Source organism: Xiphias gladius, chromosome 17, assembly GCF_016859285.1.
Source record: "Xiphias gladius isolate SHS-SW01 ecotype Sanya breed wild chromosome 17, ASM1685928v1, whole genome shotgun sequence".
Taxonomy (NCBI): Eukaryota; Metazoa; Chordata; class Actinopteri; order Istiophoriformes; family Xiphiidae; genus Xiphias; species Xiphias gladius.
The window spans coordinates 517,002-530,781 of NC_053416.1; the positions used below are offsets into that span (position 1 = coordinate 517,002).

General features: G+C 45.7%; 1 protein-coding gene across 1 annotated transcript; it reads right to left on the minus strand.

Moving 5' to 3' along the window:
• Positions 1-4,925: 4,925 nt before the first annotated feature.
• foxi3a (forkhead box I3a) lies at positions 4,926-7,137 on the minus strand. The gene is made up of 3 exons (XM_040150976.1): positions 6,234-7,137; positions 5,229-5,632; positions 4,926-5,090 (listed from the first exon to the last, which is right to left on the minus strand). Exons 1-3 carry the CDS (start codon positions 6,811-6,813, stop codon positions 4,926-4,928), a joined length of 1,149 nt encoding a protein of 382 aa, XP_040006910.1. The 5' UTR covers positions 6,814-7,137.
• Positions 7,138-13,780: the final 6,643 nt, after the last annotated feature.

A 13,780-nucleotide genomic window follows, 5' to 3' on the forward strand; every position in this document is an offset into this window, starting at 1 on the left:
AATTTACCATGAAAAGCCTGAAACATTCTGGTGAGGAGACGATCAACAGCTGGAACAGCTGTTTGTCTTTAAAGCCTGGAAGAAGAAGAACGATTATTGATCAGTATTTACTCTGATTTCTAACGTGGAATAAAGGTTTTCCTCGGTGATTGAGAGAAGTTTGACAGTGAAGAGTGTTGAAGTCGTCTCTCCAGTTCGGGACTCGAGAACGTGAACGCAGCGCTCGATGAGTCCCCCGTCTTCTGTGAGCACATGGAGCCCGGACATCGCCACGTTCACGACACAATGATAAACCTTGGTTCCTTCGTTCTCTTCAATCACCGGTTGGAGACGCTGAAAACTCCTTTTTCTTGACTTCACCTTCTAGTAAACTGAATAATTTTGGGCTTTGGACAAAACCAGAGAGTTGAAGATGTCGAAACACAAAGTCTGTAGTGATGATTTTTGGTTTTTATTGAAAATTTATATTTGAAGATGTTTCAGTTCACACACACACACACACTTCTCAGTAACTCGTGTTTATTGTGACAATACAGATCATCAGGTTCAGCTGTCCGTGATGACACACACACACACACTTGTAGTTCTATCTTTGTGAGGACACTCATTGACATAATGCCCCCCCACCCCCACCATACCCTAACTGAACCTGGTTCTAACCTGAACCCTGAAACCAGGTCTGAACCCTTGAACAGTGTGAGGACATGAGGACCGGACAAAATGTCCTCACAACGATGGTTTAAAACTCAAAGTGGTCCTCACAACGTATAGCCTTACAAGCACACACACACACACACACTCGGGGTTCAACTTAAGAGTTCAAAGGTCAACATCTCTGTCCTTCTCTGCTGAGATTTTGAATTAAACTTTATTAGTATTTGGTTTAAACAAACTAAGAGATCTCTGCTCACAGAAGAGAGATAAAAACCTCATTTAAATAAAACACACACACACACACACACACTCCATGTTGTGTTGTAAACAGTGGGAGTCTATCATACGTCTTTTGATCAGCAGCATTGATCAGCTGATGGTATCAGTCAGTCAGAGTGTGCCGTCTGTTTACTGTCGCATACACATCAATGGACGACACGATGCCTAAACACACGGCATGGAGACACACACACACACACACTGACAGGACATTTACATGAGCCTGGTCTGAGCTCTCGTCGCTCGGCCTGAGGAGTCGGATCAGACCGCGAGGCTCCTCAGTTCGACCTGCGTTGACGGACAATCTGAAAACAACTTTATTCAGGAGGAAAACTGCAGAAGAATTTGTCTCCGCGCTGAGATCTTCAGCCTCAGATCAGCACCAACAGAGCAGATGCGTCGGAACCTGAGGCCCTGAACGATCCCGTTTCAACTCTGGTAACATGTTTCGTTGGTTTTATCTTGGACACGCAAGATAAAAAGATGTGCATGAAAAATACACACACACACACACACATATATATATATATATATATATATATATATATATAATCTTTCAGGTACTGTTAGATGTGGGAGCTCAGTACTAACACAATATCAGGCTGTGAGATCGAATGTTTTTTTCATTGTCAGCATTTTAAACGGGGACGGCCACTGATGACGGTAAAAGAATAACAGCGCAACGAGTTCACGCATACATCAACGAATTATACAACAAACAGGCCGAGGACACTCGCGCTGCTCTGTGTCAGTCAAAAGGCATTTAAACCGATTTAAAAGGGATCAGTTGGTCCATGTGGAGCAAAGCATTCAAGAGCCGGTCTCAGCGTCAACACGATGACTCCGAAGGACCGAGAAGTCTCGGGACCCAGAGCGGTGTGAAGTTGATCTCAAGCTAAAAGGACGTGAGAAGTGCTGTGTAAACGAACCGACTGCACCCAGCTTTCTCATGTAGTGTCCAGCGATGCGTCCTACAACCACATCCAGTTCTGAGCCTGAGGGCGGGATGGTAGACCCCACCGGGAGGTTTCAGAGTGGAGGCAGGAGAGTCTGTCACGGATACAAAGGTTGACTGAACACTTTGAAGTTTTTGAAGCACTTCTCTCCAGGAGGAACCGGACCAGATGCCCAAACTGACTCCTTTCAACGTGGAGGAGCAGCGGCTCGACTCCGAGCTCCCTCCAGATGTCAGAGCTCCTCACCCAGTCTCCAAGGCTGAGCCCAGACGCCCCGCACAGGAAACCCCTCTCAGCTGCTCGTCTCCGCGATCTCATCCTTTCTGTCACTGCTCATGACCACGGGTGCGTTGGTCCACCTGTCAATCTGACGCTCCCGAACAAGACCCCCAGATCCTTACAGTCCTTTGCAAAACTGAGCTGAAGAAGTTTGGTTCTGTCCTGTGTTTCTGATGTTTGTCTTCTAAACATTTTAACTTCACAGGTGTCTCCATCTTTGTTGTGTACAGTTGCCACGGTTACAGGTGTAGCTCCCATGTGACTCTACAGACTGACTCTCCTCAGTAAATCCGGTTCTCATTTCCAAAGAGAACCGCTCTCCGATCTAATCTAGTGCCGTCGCTGTTCACAGGGTCACTGCAGCATATGTTAGTACAAAACCCAACTACATGGCTACGTTTAGTAGGGGTTTCTAATGGGACTTTAATTTAATAATTTACTTTTACGCTAAAACCTCTACATGCAGTAGATACAGTATATGACACAACCTCAAGGGCCACTTACCATCTGCTGATAAAGACCATGTGAGCCGATCAAAAGCTCAGGAAAAAGCGAGTAACTGGACCCGGAGTTGAGAAGGCTTCAGCACCAGCAGAAAAATGGTTTGACTAAATGCCTTCAAGTTTTGGTCAGAAGGTTTTCGTGGTTTGGTCCTTTCTCCTCCTTCTTTAATCACTTTCTTATGAACTGTGTGAACAACGCAGACGTCCATTTCCATCAGAACCACGGACTTTTTCAGCCAAATCTATGATGTATGTTCTTATCGTTCCTAAAAGTGTTTGACGACAGAAAATTATTCATCAACAATTATAGTCGACAGAAATGTGTTTAATCTGACCTGAGATCAGGTGAATTTCCCACAGACCATCACCCAGTTAATCAGCCGTCACTTCACAGTCTGTGGGAAATCCGAGCGTCTGACGGTCTGTGGGATCTGCTGACTGAAACACCGTAATCTGCTTCGTCATCTCTGCCGTCGACTGGTCCTGCACAGGAAACCGCTGAGTTGCTCGAACCAGGTCAAACAGGTCGGGGTTTCCTCCCCGTGGATCACATGACTCAGCAGATCCATCAACCACAGCGAGGATCTTTGTTCGTCCGTTTGTTTGTTTGTCTAAAGGTGCTGATGTCATCATCCTACACCTGCTGGATTTCATGGGAACTCAGGTGTAGTTACTGGTTACTTTTCAAATTCAGATTTAACATAAACTACATGATCAGTTTCTAAAATATGATGCATCGTTACAGATTAGTGAACACGACAGACTAACTTCTATGATACAGTAGCATTACGTGTCTTTGCATAACTAATGATAACGATCTAATAATATGATAATATAACCGTGAGTCAACGCTGTTGCCGACACTTTTGTCCATTGACTAGTTTTGATGCGGGACTTTTACTTGTCACAGAGTATTTTTGCACTGTGACATTGGTACTTTTACTGAAGTGAAGGATCTGAATACTTCAGTTAATGGTAACCCTTTACTTTCAGCCCAGCCAGACGTCATTTAGCTTTCAGAAACCATCTGCTTACAGGCCCGTGGCTCCTTTCAGGTGACGTTAACCTGCGGTTTTGCCTCATTCTGTGTCCACGGTTCACTTCGTTCACAGCAGCGTGAGGTTTGAATAACGATCTCAGCTCACGCATGAAAAGTGTGTGAGATTCAGAAATTTGTAAATTACTACGAGCTCCAGAATTTCCCTCTTTAATGTGACTTTAGCTCCAGTGGTTAAGCCACAGGGGATTATCTGTAGCTTGAGCTTTAGCTTGTCGTCCTCTGCTATTATCAGCAGCTAAGTTATTGTTCTTATTTGACGCCATAGTACTGACGTACAGTCAAGAGTTAAACAGTGGAAAGTAAAAACGGGAGCTGACTTACCTGCCACTACGCCGAAAGGTGTAAATAATCGAGGTGTGATTTAATTATAGTTGTAGATGGTTATCGATGGGGGTTTGATGACAAGCATGGCAGATGATCACAGGTTTGGTGATGCATGTTTCTGAATGTCATGTTTGATGGCGGAGAGGAAGGCGGAGGCAGGTGGAGCCGCGGGACCTCGGGTGAGGTGTCCCTGCAGCTTCGTGCCTCGTCTGCAGATCTGATGTGAACTGTCCCCCCTCGAGAGCCCGTTAGGCATGAGAGAATTTTGTGCTTTTCTTGCAGAAATGCACCTTGGGAGTTATAGCTGAATCGTCCCCCAGAGATTTTTCTGTCCGTAAGGGGAAACTTTCAGACACAGTTGTTCATCTTTTGTCGTGGCGATTGAACCTGGAGAGTTTCGCTGACGTTGTTGTGCAGCATTCATTTTCCCGTCAGCCATCTTGGACGATGGAGTTCTAATGATGATGTTGGTGGAGCTGCTGCTTATTCTACTATCGACACACAATTATTGGTTATTCTTTTTTCCATTTTGTTCAGTGTTTTATAAGAATTTGAACGTGTTTTTTAGTCTTTTATTCTCACTAAGACAATCTTTGTTTGTTCAAAACATATGAGAAGTGAATTTGGGAAAATGGAAAAACACATGACTCAATTTCAAAAATAATTTTCTCTTTTTTATTCCAAACACTAATGTTCAAATCATATTTACACTATAAAAAATTCACCAACTTTTTTAACTTGAAGGAGATATTAAAAAAGATAAATACAAACATTCACACACTCTTTACAGTGAGCTCAGTGTTTTCTGGCTGCTCTGAAATCGAGCAGACTTCCACCCAACAGTGTAAACACATGACGTTCAGCTTCGTTTCACTGCTGCAGAACCAGAGCCTCGAGGGGCAGAGCGTCAGCGAAGCCCCCGGAGAAGAGAGGCTCGCACTGGGCCTGAAGCTGCTGCAGCTGCTGGGTCTCCTGGAGCTCTGGCAGAGGGCAGGACGCCGTCTGCAGGTCGACGTAGAGAGGCGGGGAGCCGGGCTGAGGGTTAGCAAGGGAGGAGGAGAGGTGGGGGGGGGTCGACTGGGAGGAGGGGAAGAGAGGAGGAGGAGGAGGAGAAGAGTGGTGGAGGGAGGAGAAGAGGGGAGGAGAGGAGCCGCAGGCGTCCCACTGTGGCACCACGGCACCGGGCGAGTAAGAGCAGACGTATCCCTGAGGAAGCGCGGGGGGAGGAGGCGGGGAGGCGTGGTCGGGAACCTGCATGCACAGCGAGGGGGAGCCCACGGGAGCAGAAGGGAGGAGGGAGTCCTGGAGGTGACACAGGAAGCTGCTGAGGCCGGGGGTGGCGTCCGAGAGAGCAGGGAGGTCAGTGCTGCCACCGCCGCTGCAGCAGTGTCTGCTGGGAATTTTAGGGCTGGGCTCTGATGAGGAGGAGTCAGACGATGAGGAGGAGGAGGAGGAGGAGGAGGAAGGTTTCTTGCCAGTGGTCGCGTTGTCCAGCTTCCTCTTCCTCTTACGGCGGAAGTTTCCATTGTCGAACATCTTCTCACAGTTTGGGTCCAGAGTCCAGTAGTTTCCTTTACCTGCAGAGAGGAGGAGGAGGAGGATGAAGGTTGAAGGTTAAAGAAAAGAGGCAGCAAATATTTCTCTTCTCTTTCCACGAGAAAACCAAAGAAAAACCCAATTCAGGACCTTTAAGTATCCGAAAACAAACAGCACTGAACTGCCTTTAAAAAACTCTTAATTTTCAAACATTTCTTCTTCTTATATCTTTACTTTTATTGATCTCTACACAAACCTCTGAGCTCCTCTGTTGTGTTTTTGAACTTTTATTTAAACTCAACAACCTATGACCTCAAGAAACGACCAGAACAAACGGGTTTTCACCAGTGTCAGACATCTTGTTTTGTTTTTTTTTAAACTGTATGGAGTCTGGTTTTGTGTAATTTTGTTCGTTTTTCATTAGGAATACTATAAAAAATGAATTTGGGTTGACTTGCCCTTACTGCAGAAGGTAACGTTTCAGCCAATCAAAGCCTGTTTCCTGTTACTGATGAGTAGTAACTTTGCCAAAATAAAAGCCTAAAGACTAAATCCTCGGATGGATTGTTAGTTTCAACTGTCTGCAGAGGGATTTCTGTGGTCGTGTGGTGGGACTTAAATGCCAGGTGTGCTCTCTCTCACCTGGGTCGTTCTCGTCACGGGGAACCTTCCGGAAACAGTCGTTGAGCGACAGGTTGTGGCGGATGGAGTTCTGCCAGCCGGCCTTGTTGCAGCTGTAGAAGGGGAAGTTTTCGGAGACGTACTGGTAGATCTGGCTGAGTGTCAGCCGCTGCTCGGGCGCGCTCTGGATCGCCATGGCGATGAGGGCGGAGTAGGAGTACGGCGGACGGACCAGGCGCAGCATGTCGTCCGGGGAGGACAGGGAGAACCAGGGGCAGCTGGAGAGCAGGGGCCTGTGGAAGCTGTAGAGATGGGGGAAGAAGCCTCTGAACGCTGGGGGGAGTCCTGGGGGCAGTTCGGGGGGCCCTGCGGCCCCGGAGAGGGGGCCCGTGTCTGGGCTGTTGAAGCAGAGGTAAGGGTCGCTGGGGTAGGTGGACGGTGGGAGCCACGGTGAGGAAGACAGGCTGGACTCTGGAGGAGCTGGAGGGCTGTACAGGCTGAAGTCAGATGGGTCGAGGCCCAGGGAGGGAAGCTCCCCCTGGGCGAGGGAGCGTCCACACGGTGGGGGGGACAGACCCTGCTCCGGGACGAAGGACGCCATGCTGGAGACTACTTTCTTTCTTTTCTTTCTTCACTGTCCCGTCTCTCTACTTCTGCATAAACATGTGGTGGTGTCCTCTTCAGCTGGTGTGCGTGTGTTTATATGAAAATGAAAAATGTTTGTTTGAAAAAGCCAAACCCACAGCTGGTGTCGTCCTCCTGCACCTGTCCTGCTCTGTACACCTGCCGCTGCTCACCTGAGACACTTATACTCTGCTGCCCCGCCCATGGACGACCCGATTGGCCGAGGTGCTGTCTCACACACGCACAAACACGCATAAGTGTGTGTGTGTGTTTGTGTGTGCTTGATGGGGGTTGATTTGAATAAGAGCAGGTTGAATTCCTCCCCTCAGGCAGATAAGAGCCTGAGGATTTAATGCTGAGGTATGTCAACACACACACACACACACACACACACACACACACACACACACGCAGCTTGACAAATGAAAGATTGAGCCTCTTTTTTACAGTTTCAGACGTTACAGTGTCTCATCAGGTGAAAGGTCTGAACTCCTCAGCGCCCCCTGCAGGCTGCAGACTTCATCATAGACACAATATAAACAAACTTTTGAATTTCCTCGTTTTGCATAAAAACAGAATCCTGACGATTTATCTGTTTTTAATCCCTTTTCAGACAGGATGAACATCACGGGGGTTAAACCTTCACCGTGCTCCTAGGTCATTTAACTTTGTTACCTGATGACGTCCTTAAACTTCTGGGTTTGTTTGCCCACAGTCTGAAACCAAAACATATTTCATCCTCTGTCATATATGACGGAAACAAGCAGCAGATCTTCAGGTGTGAGAAGCTGGAACCAGCAAATATTTGGCATTTTGCATTAAAAATGACTGAAACCATTGATCATTTTTCAAAGTAGTTGCTGATTAACTTTCTTTCAATCAATTAATCAGTTAATTGTGGCAACTTTACTTTTAATTTGACTGAATGGAAACAGAAACAGGCTTAAAGACACAGAGCTCAGAGAGAAGAGCAGAACCCGTAGCCACATCACAACATGTCACCTGATTCACTTTTACATGGACTTAGTTTTTCTGTCGTCGTGTCGGTTCCTCAACAGACCGGTACGTTGGCGTCAGCATGTTTCCATCGGATCCGCAGAAACATTTTAACTTCCTCCATTTTCACAAGTTTCACTCTGAGCTGATTTAAAATGAAGTGGATCTCTACGTGAAAAAAACTTTGTTTTTTACCATGTTTGTGTAAACCTGGTTCAGCATCACATCGGACCTTTAGATGAAGGGAGTTTCCTTTAGCAGAGACCAGCAGAGACCAGGACTGGGCTGAAGCTTCTGTTTGTAAGTCAAGTCGACCCTAAGTCCTTAGCAACTACAAACTAGTTAAAAAACTGAGCTGCACCAGTCAGATCGCGAAGACTTCAGCGATGTCTCCGTCGGTTACTAAGTAACATCTGTGGCAGCGTCCAATCAGAGAGCAGTCGACAATGTAAACAAAGAGGTCGACTGCTTCAAAACATCCATCATGACCGTTAATAAGATTTTAAGTGTATAACAACCTGCTATAACCTGCTGATCTGTAATCTCCGTCCCCTGCTCACACCTGAATCGATGTCCACCTCATCGTCAGGATCATATCCTGGTCGGTTTCGGCTTCTCCAGTTGCTCCAAATGGCGCCTGTCGTGTTTTCACTCTGGCAGCAAGCGAAGGATTCGGTCGGTTATCAGCTACGCAGCCGTTACATCGGGTAGTTAATGGGCGTAAATATTCGGTAACAACCGACCTCTGTGAAAGGTCTAGTTTCTGACGTACAACCTGTTTAAATAACACTTTTTACTAGGCTACGTTTGAGCTTACAAACAGCTGCTGCAACTGTTATGAAAAAGGGTTAAAGGACCATTTCTTCCGTCGGGTCCTTTTCAGGCTCGTAGGCACAGAAAAGGGGCGTTTGTTGAGGGGGTCAAGACATTTAGTCGTTTCTATTGTTGGTGAGTCAGAAACTGAAGCTTTGATCGCTAAAGAAAATCAGTTCAAATCACTAAACGCAAGTATAAGTACTTTTAAAAGTTTTTCTATACATGAAAACATTTGTACGTATCCCCCACTGTTGTATTTATTCTGACTCCAAGTTACCGAATCAGTCAGTAATGGAACCAGCTCTAACAGTTTCCTCCCGTCTTCTCAGATCAGATGTCTAAGACCTGAAAACCTGAGTTTAACGTTTTCAATCTGCTGATTCAGGAGATGTTTCACTGATCTGTTTTAAAAGAGACTCCACAGACAGTCTGAGCACAAACAGACCATCAGCGGCTGTTTGAGGTGTCGCCCAAATCCATTGTCTTGAACCCCCACCCCCACCCCCACCCACAGTCAGCACGACTACAGACACTTCAACAACTCGGTGCTGATCAAAGCGTAAACGATCTCATGTAAAAGCTCGAGCCTCCCTGTGAACAAAGACTCGTTTTCATTTAAACCTGAAGGGTTTATCCTCTGGAGAGCAGAGCATGTGATGACAGTCTGACTCGTGGTTGCTCAGATGTTTGTCTTCATTTGGCTGAACATTATGAAGTAGGCTCCAAAAGCCCCGGACACTCGAGCTGAAACATTTTCAACTGCCGCTGCTGCGTCTTTGCCTCAGTCCACCCTCAGCCGCTCACGTCTAATCCCACATTTCGCTGGTCTAGAATTCACCTGGTGTTCTGTCCGAGCTCCAACTGATATTCTCTAAAGCCTCATTCAGACATTTCATCCCTGGAGAAGCGACAGGATCTGGTCTGTAACAGTCTTAGACATTCAGCAGGACGAAGACAAAGGGAAAGACTAAAGCCTCCTGGGGGGGGCTGAAGGGGGGGCAAGATACTGAGAAAGAGGAATTAGAGTCAAACATCATCCTCCTTCTCCGAGTCCTGACTGAGTCAGATCTGAACTCACATGATTCAGTGTGACTTCCACTTCCTGAGGACATCATGATCTCTGATGTCCCTCCAGAATAAAGCTCCAGAAATCCACTTAGAAACCAGAGGAAAAAGAGGCTGCAGAACTTCATTCAGAATCTTCCTGTTTTTAAGTTTCCTTCAGTATCACAGTGACCCAGTGACAGTTGTCTGAACGTCCACGGCTGCACTGAGAACAGGAGCTGGTCACAGCTGATTCAGCAGCTTCTAATGGGACAGTTTGACTGAATGGAAGCAGATACCGGCTAAAAACAACTGGGCTCAGAGAGACATCACATCTCCCTGTAGCTGACGTTTCAACAGACCTGATGAACTGATGAACAAATATTTTTAATTAATAAGAGACACAGCATCTGAAAGGATCAAACTCATCTCCACCTGAGTCAGAGGCAGAATGTGACCACGTCAGATCAGAACTACAACATTTGAGCCTTTCTCTGATCCTGCTGCTGTCGTCTGCTGCGCTGTCCGTAAATGTCCTCCAGTTTCTTTGTTACGCATCATAGACCAGACATTTTATACGTCTGTACACGTGAGATCTTTTCTTCATCTTTTTGGTGTCACAATTTCTTTTGCTCATGTGTGTGTGTGTGTGTGTGTGTGTGTGATTAGATCAGAGATGAGTGTTTCTATTGATGGAGGATGGGTATTTATAACAAGGACGTATAGTTTGGCTCCAGTAACATTACTTTTAGTGACTGCTTTTATTGTTTTTACGTTTTTACCTCATTTTCTGCACTTTTACCTTTTTGTACCATTTTCACTACGGATGAGTTTGAGGAGGAGAGTAATTATTTACCAATGTGGCACTGATTGATCATTTTTTTTCCCTATTTGAGCTTTTTTCTTTTCATATCTGTGGATTGTGAGCACTCGTAGAGAAAAAACATGAAAAAACTTAATTGACCCGAACAGAGGACGATAGATTTTTCTGGAAATTCTCTTCGGAAAGGTCTGAGTTTCCGAGCGACGTGAGGTTCACGCGTTCACAGACAGGAGGTAGAAAACCAAAGCAAAACGTCGTTTTTGTGCCTAAAATGGCTGGAATCAGAGAAGAGACGAGGAACATGTTGACGGTCTGGGGAAGGAAACCGGCCCGTGACGGTCGGACGCCGCCACAGTTACTGTGCGTTGAAGGCTGATTAATGAGTGGCCGTGTTCGTGCGTCCGACGGGTCCAGAGCTTCGGTGTGGGACTCGCTGACGGCTGACAGAGGAGCAGCCAGTCTCGCTGTTTTGCTCAGGATTTTCCAAAGATCCTGCGTCTGATCAATGAAGCCGATTAGATCCTGTATTGACACAGCGCGAGTGTCGAGCGAAGCTCTGCCCGTTCGCACTGCGTCCTCTCTAACATGAGGTTTTGCGTGAACGTAGCGCATCTGGCAGAGATCCGGCGTCGGACATGTTTTCTGGGGGACCGTCACAAAAACCGGGAGGAGTCTGAGCTCCGAACCTTCGCAGCGGCCGACGTTGCGTCGAACCTGCCGCCGCCAGTGGATGTTGTTGGACACGCGGGTCGTTTCTCTCCAGATGTGGAGCTACTGTGTTCGGCCTCCTTTAGCATCGTCGCTGCTACCGGCTGCTGTTTCTCACCGTGTCGTGCCGGTTAACCAGAGCTGACAGACGTCTTTAACTGGTGGCTTGTGGTTAAAAATAAAGGTGTGAATGCAAGGACGTGCGTCACATACAGATTCACCACCAAACAGTCATTCCACAGGTTTCCAGAAGCTGCTTTTCTTTCTAATTAATGAAATTATTCTTATATAAGCTGTCATAACCCTGTGGAAACGGCTTTTACCCCGATGCTGCGTGCTCATCCTCCACTGTTTGCAAACGGGGAGCCTGTTTATAGTCAGTCTGCACCAAAAGTATTTCATTAGTCCCATCTAACCTGAAGGAAGTTCTGACGGCTGTGACGGGTTTTGCTGCCAGGGAGGAATTAAATTCACGACAAGTGAAAACGAGCCCAAATCGTCTCCCGAGGTCTTCACCGCAGTCTGAAAAATGAAGTCTGTCACAGAAAACTATTTCGACTGCTTCCAGCAGCCTGTCAGGAGAGAGCGTGACTGATGGACAAGCCTCAGGAATGAGGGATTTATGGTCTACTTTAATGGAAGTATCTCACGTTTGACTTTTCCGCCTCCTAATCGGCGTCTGGTAGATTTCTTCTCCGCGCGATGACTCGATCCGTGAAACACACGAGAATCCTCATCCCTAGTTTCCACCTCTGACCAAGTGAATTTCCTCTTTTGGAGAAGTAAGTTACATGTGCTTTCTTAACTCCGGCCGGGACAAAAAAATTCATTCATTGGTCTTTGATGCATCTAATACGTTTTACACATTTTCTGGAAACGCTCTGCTTTTTGCCCCGTACACAACCAACAGCGTCTGTACCTCAGTCCTGACCTGTACTGTCAGTAGTCCTGGCTGGATGAACAGTCTGCGGCTGCGCTCTCTTGAATCCACTTTGTGGATAATTCTCGCTGCTCTTTTCTGGGATATAAACAGTGGCTTTATGTTGCTCATGTACGTGTTGCCTCACACTTCCTACTACAGAATTCCCTTGTAGCTCAACGCGTTGCTTTGTTCAAAACAGAAATATTCGTAGACACCTTTGTTTTTATACTTTGTCACTTTGTCATCCATCATCACACCATAGGATCTAAATCTACAGACAGTAAAACTTTTTCATCCTTTTTTTGATTCGTAAAAACAAAACTTAGTTTTGTTTAAGGAAAACTTATTTTCATTTCATTTTTCATCTTTTAAGTTTTAAATGCTTTCTGCTAAAGCTTTTAATTCATCTCTTGAACAAAAGAAAAAAAGTGTTGTATCTTTGACACTTCACAAATGTCATTGACAACAAATTAAAAAGTTTGGGCCCCAAGATCGAGCCCTGTGGAACTCCACATTCAGTCCTCATTCACTCAGATGTATTAACAGCAAACTGTACGTATTGTTGTCTGTTAACTGAATAGCTGCTTAACCAGTTTACTCCTCTGACACCATATGTATGTAATTTAGAAATGAAGACGGGTGTGATCTATACCATCAAATACTTGTTTAAATCAGTACCCCTATTGTATATATATCTAACTTCCCCCTTTATTTTCATTGACGCTAGAGCTGCTGATCAATTTGTCCGAAAGCCAAACTGACTCTCACTCACAATTTATTCTTTTCAATAAAAGCTTCTACTTTTTGTACAAAGCAGTCCCTCAAGCTCCGTGTTCGTCTCCCATTTTAAAAAGTGGAGAAATCTTTGCTATTTTCATTCTGTCTGGAAAAACACCTGTAGAAAGATCTAAAATAGAGGTTACAGGTTAAATTATTCAGTCAATAGTCTTTTTCACTGTAATCATGTCGATCCCATCACTATCAGTTGAAGTCTTATTTTTGGATTTTGCTACAATGGATCTAATTTCAATTTTCACTCATTAATTTCAAAATCGATTCCTCTTATGAGACATTATGGATACAAAGTCACCGGGTATCGATTTTTTTCAAACGTACAACCGCTCTAAACTGATCTACCCAAACTGAGCCGGTTCACAATTTTGGCTTCGCGAGAGCGGCACTACCCCCAGACTCCTTGTGGTGGCGCTCACCAGATTAATGACGGTCAGATGAACGGTAATAGTAACCAGCAGGGAAGAAGAAATACGAGCAAAATGGCGAGGAAAAAAAAAAAAAACAAAAAACAGAGATGATCCAGCATCTTTGAAATCAAAAGTCTGGACCCAGTTTGGATTTTACACTAACGGGACTAAGGTCATTAAGACTACGTGGTCTGCAAGAACTGTCTCGAAAAATAAAGTTCAAGGGCAACGCACCGGACACATGAGCTCCCACCTTGCTCCACATCGTCCTGGCATGACTGAGGGGACGATAAAGAACAGTCCCCCGTGGGCAGAGCGGCCTCAGGAGACACCGGATGATTAATGGAGGGCGAAGCCTCTTTTTACGTAGCTAAGGGCGACGAGCATTTCTGATTCCACTGAAATCTTTTACAGAAAACACGTTAAATGTACT

Excerpts from the sequence above, each read along its gene's own strand:
- foxi3a (XM_040150976.1), bottom strand. The coding sequence starts at position 6,813 with ATGGCGTCCTTCGTCCCGGAGCAGGGTCTGTCCCCCCCACCGTGTGGA. Across the intron at positions 5,633-6,233 it reads CCGTGACGAGAACGACCCAG|GTAAAGGAAACTACTGGACT; the intron begins GTGAGAGAGAGC and ends TCCTCTCTGCAG. Across the intron at positions 5,091-5,228 it reads CTTACTCGCCCGGTGCCGTG|CCCGGCTCCCCGCCTCTCTA; the intron begins GTGCCACAGTGG and ends GCTAACCCTCAG.